At 53.1% G+C, this 12,678-nt stretch overlaps 1 protein-coding gene across 2 annotated transcripts; it reads right to left on the bottom strand.

The window, feature by feature from the left end:
• Positions 1–1,287: 1,287 nt before the first annotated feature.
• On the bottom strand, positions 1,288–11,837 carry TMEM101 (transmembrane protein 101). Of its 2 annotated transcripts, none has more exons than XM_075918420.2 (4): positions 11,461–11,837; positions 6,476–6,656; positions 5,678–5,824; positions 1,288–3,067 (listed from the first exon to the last, which is right to left on the bottom strand). In XM_075918420.2, the coding sequence occupies exons 2-4, from the start codon at positions 6,617–6,619 to the stop codon at positions 2,759–2,761; spliced, it is 600 nt and encodes a 199-aa protein (XP_075774535.1). In that variant the 5' UTR covers positions 6,620–6,656; positions 11,461–11,837; the 3' UTR covers positions 1,288–2,758. The 2 variants fall into 2 exon arrangements, with proteins under 2 accessions (XP_075774535.1, XP_075774534.1); XM_075918419.2 differs by lacking the exon at positions 11,461–11,837 and adding an exon at positions 8,607–8,792.
• Between the last annotated feature and the right edge of the window lie 841 nt (positions 11,838–12,678).

Raw genomic sequence — 12,678 nt, 5'->3', positions numbered from 1 at the left:
TATGCCCGTAGCCCCATTGAAAACCCCACAGGTAAACGGGAGAAAACTGCAGAATGACAAAAGCCCACGTTTGTAGGAATACATAAGCACTGAAACACTCAGCACTGCGACACTTCACTGATTTAGGAGCCTAAATCCTACTGACTGGCAGGGGCATTTTGGCACCTAAGTGCCTCAATCCCTTTTGAAAATGAGATGCAGGTTCCTAAGCCAATTAAGTTCACTGCGCATAGCAATGACGAGCTTTCAAAATCTGGGTGTAAGTCACTTGGCAGCATATGGCCCATTTTCAAAAGTGACTTACAAATCCAAGTCTTACTGAGCAGCTCTTGAAAATGTCAGGTTCCTAAGTCCCCTAGGCACTTTTGACACTTTTACCCAGATCACAAACCAACTAGTCCATTACCAGCATCCCTGGCCAGGAAATATTGACGTGTCCCATTACTAGGTATTTGCCGGCCGGTCATGCGCTAGAGAAGCAGCGAGCGGTAAGTCTAGTGATCTGGTTACACGCGCGTCACAGGGAAGGAGTTGAAGCAGAACCTGTGTGGTTAAGTGCTAGGACTCTGCAATGAACTCTCCAAATGCCAGTGCTGCCTAATGGAGGGGAAGTGAACAGGTCCCATAGCTTCATATGGCACAAGCTAACAGCCATGTGCATGAAGCAGGCAATGGGAGACTGTTCAGATGGGAGAGCTGGGGAGCAGGACCCAAGACAAGGGCTCTGTTCCCAGCTTTGCCACAGCTTTCCTGCATGACCTTGGTCATGGTACTTTATCCCCAGCTGTATAATGGGCATTACAGCACTGCCGTGCTTCACATAGGTGGGGGAGGCTAAACCCACACATACATGGAGGCACTAGGTAGCCCACTGAAATCCAACACCTCTGAAAGTTGGCCAGTTGATTTATGTACCTAACTTTGGCTTTGAAAATTCTTGCCTAGACATCTCTCCTGCCAGCATCCCTTTTGGTGGCTTAAGACAGACCTGATGTTCAGATTCCAGAGCCAAAAAGCAGCTGAAGTTTACTCTGTTCACATGCCTGTGATTAGGAGACAGGAAGGCTGAGGCAGTTGATTCAGACTGAAGGTCTGTCACCAGCACAGCCCCAGGCCCCCTAGGTTACTTTGGGCTTCTGTGCCCTATCTGTAACATGGGGCTAATCGACCTGGCCCCGCACAAGGGTGCGAGGTGCTCAGACAGGGGGACTGGGGAGGGAAGCAGCACAGTAGGCAGTTTTGGCTGGATTAAAGCCAAACAGTGCCTGGTAAGAAATAAAACTCAAGTTGGAGTTAAAAGCCTTTTCTCATTTAATCATCAGAAATTCATGATGCAAGAAGTGGCTTAGAAACCAGGGAAGACTCAACAGCTGGTCAAAGCAGCTGAGACAATGACCATGTCTGAGAGCTCTCCTTAGGTGGGCAGGCCACTAGAGCCGGAAAGATCTCACACACCGGCTGCCCATGCAGCAATCAGACACTTGCAGTGCAACGCAGCAAGGACAAAGCAAACCTGGTGGCAGGAGGCCCCGATGGGGCCAAGTGAAGCGTCTCGGCCGCAAGTCACCTTATAGAGTGGAGTGTCGTCTCCCACCTGCCCTTGACCCGACAATCATTGCACAGGGTAGTAAGACAAGGGTTCTTCAGAGTGTGGAAACAGGTGAGAGCTGGACTTTCAAGCTCCCCTTTCTCACGCAGTCACCTGTCCCAACATTCTGGAAATTCCACCTCTCAGGTGGGGGGGAAGGACAACAGCTCCCCATTGAACTGTTCTTTCCGCCACACTTTGGCAGGCAGGATTGTCCGAATGTAAAGCAGCGTCCGACTGCCCCCTCCAGCAGGCTGTGCTATGAGATGAGCCAATGCACAAGTGACTCCCATGCACGCTCCCATGACGGCTTGGAGACAGCACGAATGTATGCACGCTGCCGGAGCGGGGAGAGCAGCAAAGCTGTTCCCAGAACACCTCCCCCCAATCAAAAATGCTAAGGGTTGTTCCCATTTGAAATCACTTCTCTTGACAGCACTGCATCCTTTCGGGGAGCAGCGTGAATTTCCACGCACAGTAGTTAGAAGCTACTCACCAGGAGAACTAGCTTAGATAACGGATAGAATATGGTGACTCTGGCTTGGGAACCCCCGCTCTGTGCCTCCGTTTTCCCATCTGTACAATGGGGATAATGTAATGACCTCCTCCATAAAGCGCTTTGAGATCTACTGAGGCAAAGTGCTAAATCAGAGCCAGCTCTTACTGATCTCCCCACCCATGCCATGAGCCCCACACTCTGCAACCAGAATTCACCACAATGACTGGGCCGCTTTGAAGTCCCACGTTCAATTCATTGTTGGCGTCTTTCCAGCAACCAGCCATCTTGCGCCTCAGTGGGACTGCAAAGCTTCCAGGATCCATTCCCACTTGCAGCAGAGGAATTTAGGCTCCTCACCCCACCCCACCCCACCGAGCTAGTGTGGCCCTGTGGGCAGCTGTTGCTCCGGGTTCAATAGGGCTGACCTGAAAACACCTGTCAAAGGGCGATGAAAGATTAACATGATCAAGACCAAGTAGGAGGCAGCTGTGGAGTCCCCTGGCCCGTCAATGGGAAAATGAAATAGGAATTTTTTAAAAAGCAGTAAAAAAAAAAAAAAAAAAAAAAGAATAAATAACGATGATTTAAAAAAAAAAAACCCTAAACCCACCCCTCCCCCAACCCGCAGAGCCCTCCCCCAGGCCTGTCCTATGGCCCCCACTTGTCCCCTCTCAACCGTCCGTGGCCAAGATGATGACAGCCCCGAAAATACCAACGTTCTGCCCAACAAGTTTCATCTGGTTCCAGAACTCGACGCGCCGGGAGTGGTGCCAGTAGCCAAGGTTCCCATCAATGAACAGGATGACCAGGGGCAGGATCACCGACAGGATCTGGGCGGCTGTGCTGATGTAATAGCCGGACAGGAAGGACAGGGCCAGCAGCCCATAGAGGATGAAGAGGAGCTGCAGGGTGATCTCCCCTCCCAGGATGTGGTTGAGGTAGGCCAGGCGATCCTCTTTGCTGTGCTGGAGGGAATAGGCCTGCAGGGCCAGTGGAACAGTAAGCCAGGAGGTAGGAGCAAATTCATACCCTCTGAGCACGTGTCCTGCAATCAGGAGGTGCGACTGCAGCACCAAGCTAGCTGTGCTCTACCAGCCCCCGCCCCCCGCCCCGCCTTGGCTGCTCTGGTCACGGACACGAGCTCAGGCACGCCCTGGTCTCTGACAGTCACTGCACAGGGCAGTAGGACGTGGGTCCCTCGGGGGAAACAAGTGTGGGAGCCGTGCTCCAATCATACTCCCCAATGCAGAGTAGCCAAACCCCCACCCCACCAGAAAGGCTTTGGGGACTGTGGCAGTTGCCTGATTCATGCACCCAATCACTGCGCAGCAGTGGAGGAGGGGCAGTGCAATCCAGAGCACACAGGCCGGGGGGGATATTAGGATCATCTGGTCTGACTCTGGCCTAGCTTGTTGGGACTTCCTGGGACAAATCTGCATCCGGACTGGGGGGGCTGAACCCAAGTGGCTTTTTTAGAAAAAGAGGCAAGACTGACGTCAGCGTTCCTAGCAAGAGAAAACCCAGCACACCCCAGTGGGCAGCCCCCTCGCTGATAAAATCCATGGGGTATTTCCCGTCTGCGTGTGTCCAGCCTCACCTTCCAGAGGCGGGATCTTCTACATCTGGGGTCTCAAACTCACAGCCTGCTGGCTACCTACAGCCCAAGAGTTCCACAATCCGACCCCAGCATGGGAGCTGACTTGTGCGCCCCTGCACCTCTAGGGGGTGTCCATACTCCTTCCCCGAGCCTTCTCCCCGCCCCACCACTGCACCCCTCTCCTCGCGTCCCCCCACCATTGCACCCCTCTCCTCTCCTCTCCCCACCATTGCACCCCTCTCCTCTCCTCTCCCCCCCATTGCACCCATCCCCTCTGCTCTCCCACCCCCATCATTGCACCCATCCCCTCTCCTCTACCCCCCATTGCACCCATCCCCTCTGCTCTCCCACCCCCACCATTGCACCCATCCCCTCTGCTCTCCCCCCCCCACCACTGCACCCATCCCCTCTGCTCTTCCCCCCTCCATTGCACCCATCCCCTCTCCTCTCCCCCCCATTGCACCCATCCCCTCTGATGGTGGTTAGCATCCCACAGGCTAACCTGATTATGGGGGACTGTCCTGTCCATTGGATGGCTGAGGAGGCGCCCAAAGCGTGGGCCCCGGGGCAGCCACCCCAGTGCATCCTAAGGGTGGGACAACTCTGCACACACCTCCCTGGGCCACAGGGATGGCCAGCAAAGGCACTAGCAGCTGGAAGTCGCTCTAGGCTTGCTGCGCTGCCAGTGGGAGCCCCCTAGGAGGTTCCAAGTGCCCAGGGTGGCAGGCAGGGCCAGGGCAACTCAAGGAGACCAGGAGTCCTGCAAGAGCAGGGCACCCACGGGCCCACCGGGAGGATTTAAGGACTGGCACCGACCCTCAGGCGGAGACCCCTGGGCTAGATTAAAGATCCCGTTGTCCCCGTGCCGGTACTTCTAACCTGCCGTCAGAAACCCCTACCTGGTCTCTGCTAAGCCAGAGACTGAGTTCCTTGGGCCTTACACCCTGAAGCAGGTTTCTTAACCTTGTGGCTCTTCTCTGACCCTTCTCCAGCTTCTCAATATCCTTCTGAATTGTGGGCACCACAACTGGACGCAGCATCCCAGCAGCAGTCACACCAGTGCCAAAGCCCACGGCAAAACAATCTCCCAATGCCTATGCGAGAGGTTTCAGTTCACTGCTACTCGGAACGTCTCTAGCTTCAACGTCCAGCCTTTGAGTTCAACCATCGGAGCTGGAATTGGTCCAGGAGACGAAGGTCTATACATGGCATCACAGGAGGTGGAAGGCAGTTCTACATCCCCTCTGAACTGCCAATGGGGCACAGCACCCCCTGCGGTACCAATGGAATTGGTCCAGGAGACGAAGGTCTATACATGGCATCACAGGAGGTGGAAGGCAGTTCTACATCCCCTCTGAACTGCCAATGGGGCACAGCACCCCCTGCTGTCAGGCTGGGGGTTCTGATTTAATCCAGCCTTAGCAGGAAGGAATTGTGCCTGCTGCTCAATCAAACCATAACCACACAGAATAAGGCTTAACTGGGGCCAAATGCTTCTTCCGCCCTGCACGGCTGTTCTTCCTGGGAAGCTGGTGGCTCCTCCCACAGAGCCAACTCACTGCCTCTGTTTCTGTCCAGTTGTGTGTGCTGGGGCTTTCTAAACACTCCCCAGAATCCTTTGCACTACCCTGGCCAGTAGCCATGGCCGCTGGGAAGCTCCTCTGGCCCCAGGTCTTTTCAGTGCAAGGCACATCCTGAGTGGCCACCTGCACCCCACAGACAATTCCCCAGCTCTGAAGGGTCTGCTGCCAGCCAGAGCTGTGCAAACTGTAAATATCTGTTCTGCCTCTGCTAGCCAGCAGTCTCCCCCCAGCTGCAATACAAGTTGTGCCGACACCACCCTTCCCCAACGGCGGCCACAGCCACATGGCAAGCACTGAATCCCAGCTTCTTTCTGATCACCCTGCTTGGACCCCCTGCTCTGCCTATGGGCTAGCGATGGCCCAACTACAGCTACCTTGGCATAGCCAGGTGTGCCCCGCTGGGTACATACCACACAGATGAGGTAGATGCCAAGGAAGACCTGCCCAGTGGACTGCAGGGACCTGCTCCGTGGCTTCTGACGATAGATCTCCCCGGCCCCGCTCGCCAAGATCAGGAACCCGCCAATGATCGCTATTGTTCGTGAGTACATCCTCACCTGCGGGGGAAATCACACCGTGGGTATGTCAGTTAGCGACTGGGAAAGAAAAAGGAGCCCCGTAAACATACAAGAACTAAAAGAGGCATTTAGATACATGAAAACAACATCTGCAGGGGCATTTCACAGGACCCAGACTTCATCTTCATGTTTCAGGGCCCAAGCTGAGCATCAATTTGCAATTAGGTGCATTATGCAATCTCTCTGAAGCAGCTGCTTTGGCCACAAGATAGCAGACTAGCAGGATCAAAATGGGGGCAATGGAAGAGGGGAAAAGAAGGGTGATGAGACTAATTTATTAACATGACTGTAATGCTTGTGAAATACAGCTGGAGACTAAAGCCACCTTATAGTCACAAGCCAGACACTTCCCAGGGATTGGCAGGGCAAGTGTCCCTCACACTGACCTGGTCTCAAGAAATGAGCAATCCAGTCTGCATGGCCTCTGAATTCCTGGCCCTCCCTGCTGAAAGAGCCAATAAGGAGGCTCAATGCTGATGCCAGTTTCACTTGGGCCTGAACTGAACTTCACGCTCATTTCAGACAGGCCAAACTGTGCATGGTTACTAGATGAGGCTGGAATGGGAACAAATGAGAGGAGGCTGCCTCCTGGCTGATCAGCCACCCAGGGAACTCCGAGGAAAGCCTCACCTTTAACCAGTCACCATAGTGCACGTAGGCCCCGATATATGCGGCGTACGTGCTGACTGCCAGCTGGAGAGCTGCTCCCAGTGCAAACCACCTGCGCTTCACCCCAAAGGACATGAAACTGGCGCACAACACCGCTGCCCCCATGTCCAAGTACAGGTAAGGAACAGGGATGTCTGGTTTCCTAAGGGGACACAAGAAAGAAGCTGCAATCCAAAGGAACATTTGAGGCATCGGGTCATACCACAGAAGCAGGACAGGTCAGCCACAAGCCTCCATCCACATGTGAATCCAGGGTGTTCAGCTGTGTTTGGGCCTTGCCTCAAGAAGACCTCTGCTTGCAGGCTGGAGATATTAGAAACCTGAGCTGTCTCTCTCACTGACAGCCCTGGACATGAAGGCCCTATATTTATCCTGCAGTCGTAGCAAGGCAACTTTCACCCTATCGGCATGCCTCTGCCTTCCCTATCAATAATAAAATAATCCCTTGCTCTTTTCTCCCATAGGTCTTAAAGCACTTTCCAAAGGAGGTCAGCATCATTTATCCCCATTTTACAGATGGGAAACTGAGGCACAACCATAAAACAAAATATCCAGATCTAGGATCATCTGCTATTGTATTTGTACAGCACTTAGCACAACAGAGGCATGTCTTGATTGGCCTAAACCTGAGCAATGATAATAAGCAACATTCTCATGGTACCCCAGTAAGCCAGTGGCGGGGTCAGGAACAGAACTCACATCTCCTGAGCTCCAGGCCAGTGCTCTATACACTAGCCAACACTGCTTCCCCTAATACTTAACATGGGGGGCAGGCCACTCAAACTTGGTGTTCCACATGTTTTGAAAAGCTAAAAGATATTCACAATGTCTCTCTGGGTGCCCCAGCACGACTCCAAAGCCATTGGAAAGACTGGGGGGTTTCCACTCCAGCACTAGCTGCATCTTAGTGTTGCAAAAGCAATAGGGTTGCTAATGGCACCCTACCAACCCTACCCCACCTTTTCCCCATGAGGCCCCACCATTGCTCCACCTCTTCTCTTGAGGTCCTACCCCCTCCTCGACTTCTTCCTCCCCCCCCCTCCCTCCCTTCTTGGCTGGAACCAAGCCACCTCCTTCCCCTGTGGATCCTGGGCTGGGACAGAAGGTGCTGCAGGCTAACAAGAAGCCTGCAGCTAAGCAGGGGCTGGTGTGGGTTAATGACCTGCCCTGAGGTAATGGCACCTGACAATCCTGAAGGCAAACAGACCAGCCCACCACACAGCAACAGCTCAGCACTGGGAGGCAGGCCGGGGAAGGGGCTAGAGGAGTGGTCCCCAACACGGGGCCATTTGTGTGCGCCCGCCAAGTGCTCGGGGCTGGCCTGGCCCCGGGCATGTGGTGCACGCACGGTGCTGGAGCCGGCCCGGGCGCATGGTAAGCGCCGGCCCCAGGAGCGCTGCGAATTGGCCGCTTGTGCCCCGGGCGCGCGGCGCTTAGGAGGAGCACCGGCCGGGGCGCGCGGCGCTTGGGAGAGGAGGGGGCACTGGCCCCTGGCGCTTGCAGGGGGAGGCCCGGCCCCGGGAGCGCGGCGCTTGCGGGGGGGCCCCCGCCCCCAGGCATGCATGTGTCCCCGCCCTCTGGCGCTCGGCAGGCGAACGGCCACGCCCCCTGGCGCCCAGCAGCCTCTAAAGGTTGGGGACCACTGGGCTAGAGCCTGGGCGAGGCAGAGCCTTGGTGGAGTTTTAGCACCAGCAACTGCAAAGTTATTAAGCAGACCCGGCCTAGGAACAGTCTGGACCAGTCAGCTGCTGGCTTCAGGGAATTAAATCTCATCCTGCCCCATGCCCCTCCCCCTCTCTGCAATCTGGACTCCCACCCCCACCCCTGACCCTGACTCCAGGGAGCCTAAACTTCTAACTTTCTCCTCCCTCCCCCATCTAACCCCTCCCCACTCGCTGCCCCTCCCCTCCCCTCCCCTCCCCATCTAACCCCTCCCCACTCGCTGCCCCTCCCCTCCCCATCTAACCCCTCCCCACTCGCTGCCCCTCCCCTTCCCCTCCCCATCTAACCCCCTCCCCACTCGCTGCCCCTCCCCCCATCTAACCCCTCCCCACTCGCTGCCCCTCCCCCATCTAACCCCGCCCCTCCCCACCTGCGCGCGTCGGCCCGCTCTGCGAAGAGCAGCAGGGCGGCCAGGCAGTTCCAGAAGGGGAAGCGCGTGAGCAGCAGCGCCCCGAGCTGCATTAGCAGCCGCAGAAGCCGCCGCCGCCGCGCCCCGCCCGCCGCCATCTTAGTGCGGGGCAGCGCTTCCGCTCCGTCCGGCCCCACAGCGGCCCGGCCGGAAACGCGCCCGCCCGCCGGGGTTCCGGCCGCCACTGGGTCCCCCCGCCCCCGGGCGCAGCCTCAGGAGGGGGCGAGAGCCCAGGAGTCCCGCCCCCCCCTTCCCCCGGACTGGAGCCCAGGAGTCCCGCCCCCCCCCTTCCCCCAGACTGGAGCCCAGGAGTCGAGTCCCGCCCCCCCCCTTCCCCCGGACTGGAGCCCAGGAGTCCAGCCTCAGTTTCCCCAGGCCCCTCCCTCCCGGCTCTAACACGTCCTGACACCCACCCCCTCCCGTGAGCCAAGACTGGATGTGCGCGTGCAAGGAGCGTAGGGCCTGGCTCGCTGAACTGGAGGAGCGTCCCGGCCCCCCCCAGCCAGCCCCCGGCTGTTAAGGGGGCAGAAGGCTCAGGGAAAGAGAACTGATTTCTGTTCCCATAGTCGGGACCCTCCTTCCAGAGGATGTCATGGGATCCTCTCACACGGGATACATCGCTTGGGCTGTCTACACTGGCGCGATCTTGTACCAGAGCTATGCAAATGAGGCTAAGCATGGAATAGTGCCAAGCCTCATTTGCATATCCAATGAGCCACCATTTTTGCAGAAGAGGCTCTTGCACAAGAAGGAGCTGTCTACACTGCCCCTCCTTGCACAAGAAACCCCTCCTATGCAACGCCGTTACGCTGATTGTTTTCAGGAATAACAGCAGTGCGCAAGAGAGTTTTTCTTGCACAAGAAGGGGCAGTGTAGACAGCTCCTTCTTGCACAAAAGCCTCTTCTGCAAAAATGGTGGCTCTTATGCAAATGAGGCTCGGCCATATTCCATGATTAGCCTCATTTGCCTAGCTCCAGCACAAGATCATGTCAGTGTAGACATAGCCTGGGGGAGGGAGCTCCAGTCACTAGGAAAAGGCAGGTGTTAGTAATGGGGGATTTGATCATTAAAAACAGATAGCTGGGTTTATGGTGACTGGGAGAACCGTGTGATGACTGGCCTGCCTGGTACAAAGGTTGCAGATCTCTCGAGACATCTAGAGAGACTTATGTGTAGTGCTGGGGAGGAGCCGGTGGTTGTGATTCATGTAGGTACCAATGACATAGGGATGGGTAGAAGTTCTGGAGGCCAAATTTAGGCTACTAAGAAATAGATTGCTTCCATAAAGGTCCTGGATTTCATTCTCAGAAATGCTTCCAGTTCCACACAGGGCCAAGTAGGCAGGCAGAGCTTCAGAGTCTCAATGTGTGGATGAGACGATGGTGTAGAGAGTTGGGCTACGTCTACAATGCAGGCTTTTTGCACAAGAAGAGCTGTTCTTACGCAATAACTTGCCAGGTGTCTACACTGCTCGCGTGTTCTTGCGCAAGTACATTTACAATACAGTGTCGAAAACAGGGCTTCTTGCATAAGAGTTATTCCTCTCCCCACGAGGAATAAGCTCTCTTGCGCAAGAGCTCTTCCACAAGAAGGCAGTGTAGATAGGCAACATGATTTTTTTGTGCAAGAAACCCCAATGTCTAAAATGGCCATCAGATCTTTCTTACGCAAGAGTGTCTCCACGCTGCCATGGATGCTTTTGCGTAAAAGCACATGGCAGTGTAGACACACTCTTGTGGAAGACCTTTTGCACAAGAACTCTTGCGCAAAACAGTTCTTGCGCAAGAAGCCTGCAATGTAGACATAGCCGAGGGTTTTTTATATATATATAAAGGAACTGGGGAAACTTTTGGGATAAGGGGAGCCTATACAGGAAGGATGGGCTCCACCTAAACCTAAATGGAACCAGACTGCTGGCACTTAGTTTAAAAACTGCTCTATGACCTTTTTAATGTTAAGGGCTGGGGGAAAGCCAATGGGTGCAGAGGAGCACATGGATCGGACAGACATCTCTTAAGGGAGAGTCTATTAATAGAGATTCTAGATGTTCAATTAAAGAAAGGATGGAAGATAAAGTATGGGTAAGATCAGATGAGAGACAATAAAACAAAACAGTAACATCAGGAAATGGCAGACAAATTTTTAAAGTACTTATACACAAATGGTAGAAGTCTAAATAAGAAGATGGGTGAACTAGAGTGCCTCGTATTAAAGGAGCGTATTGATATGCAGGAGGCCCCCGACTTGCGACCGCCTGAGTTCTGACCCCCTACACTTAAAAAAATGGTTCTAAGTGCAGAAGGGGCCGAAACCCACCGACTTACGTCCTCGGCCCACATTTACAACAGCGCACAGCACCTATCGTAAAGGAGGGTTCAAGTTACAATGCCCCCGACTTGCGACGCTTCACCCGCAACTAATCGCGTCGCAAGTTAGGGGCTTCCTGTAATAGGCATCACAGAAACTTGGTGGAATGAGGACAATCAATGGGTCACAGTCATACCGGGTACAAAATCTATCGGAAGGACAGAACAGGTCATGCTAGTGGGGGAGCAGCACTATACATGAAAGAAAATGTAGAATCAAATGAAGTAAAAATCTTAAATTAGCCAAAATGTTCCATAAAATTTCTATGGATCATAATTTCATGCTTGCATAATAAGAATATAGCAGTAGGGATATATTATCGACCACCTGATCGGGACAGTGATAGTGACTATGAAATGTTAAGGGAGATTAGAGAGGCTATCAAAATAAAAAACTCAATAATAGTGGCGGATTTCAACTATCCCCATACTGACTGGATACACTCACCTCAGGACGGGATGCAGAGATAAAATGTCTTGGCATCTCAAATGACTGCTTCTGGGAGCAGCTGGTTCTGGAACCCACAAGGAGAGAGGCTATTCTCGATTTAGTCCTAAGTGGAGCACAGGATCTGGTCCAAGGGGTAAATATAACTGGACTGCTTGGAAATAGTGATCCTAATGTAATAAAATGTAACATTCCTGTGGTGAGAAAAACAGCTCAGAGCTCAACACTGCGGCATTTAATATCACAAAGGGGAACTACACAAAAATGAGGTTAGTTAAACAGAAATTAAAAGGTATAGTGACAAAAGTAAAACCCCTGCAAGCGGCATGGAAACTTTTCAAAGACACCATAAGAGGCCCAACTTAAATGTATACCCCAAATTAAAACACACAGGAAGAAAACCAAAAGAGTGCCACTGTGGCTTAGCAACCAAGTAAAAGAAGCAGAGAGATAAAAAGGCCTCATTTAAAGAGTGGAAGTTAAATCCTAGTGAGGAAAATAGAAAGGAACAAACTGTCAAATTAAGTGTAAAAATATAAGAAAAGTAAAAAGAGTTTGAAGAGCAGCTAGCCAAAAACTCAAAAAAGGAATAGCAAAATGTTTAAGTACATCAGAAGCAGGAAGCCTGCTAAACAGCCAGTGGGGCCCTTGGACAACTGAGATGCCAAAGGAGCACTCAAAGACAAAGTCATTGCAGAGAAACTAAATGAATTCTTTGCTTCGGACTTCGCGGCTGAGGATATTGGGGAGATCCCCAAACCTGAGCATTCTTTTTAGGTGACAAATCTGAGGAATTGTTCCAGATTGAGGTGTCATTAGAGGAGGTTTGGAAGCAAATTGATAAACTAAACAGTAACAAGTCACTGGGACCAGATGGCATTCACCCAAGAGTTCTAAAAACTCAAATGTGAAATTGTGGAACTATTAACAGAATGTTAGGAGTCATTAAAAAAGGGATAGAGAGTAAGACAGAGAATATCTTATTGCCTCTATATAAAACCATCGTACACCCACATCTTGAATACTGCATACGGATGTGGTCGCTGTGTCTCAAAAGAGATATATTGGCATCCCCATCTTTCACTGCTGCCCTGGGCATGCTCGCCACATTTCTAGCTGACCACCAGCTAACAGATCCTAGCCCTGGGCTCTCAAGTATCAACCTGGGGCCTGCAGCTTTGCCAATCGTTCTAGATGGTTGTGCGCACAAATTCCCCT

The sequence above is a fragment of the Pelodiscus sinensis genome, chromosome 29, assembly GCF_052426305.1.
Source record: "Pelodiscus sinensis isolate ZL-2025 chromosome 29, ASM5242630v1, whole genome shotgun sequence".
NCBI classification, from domain to species: domain Eukaryota; kingdom Metazoa; phylum Chordata; order Testudines; family Trionychidae; genus Pelodiscus; species Pelodiscus sinensis.
Note: the sequence above shows the minus strand (reverse complement) of the source record. Positions and strands in the feature narration are given on the sequence as shown.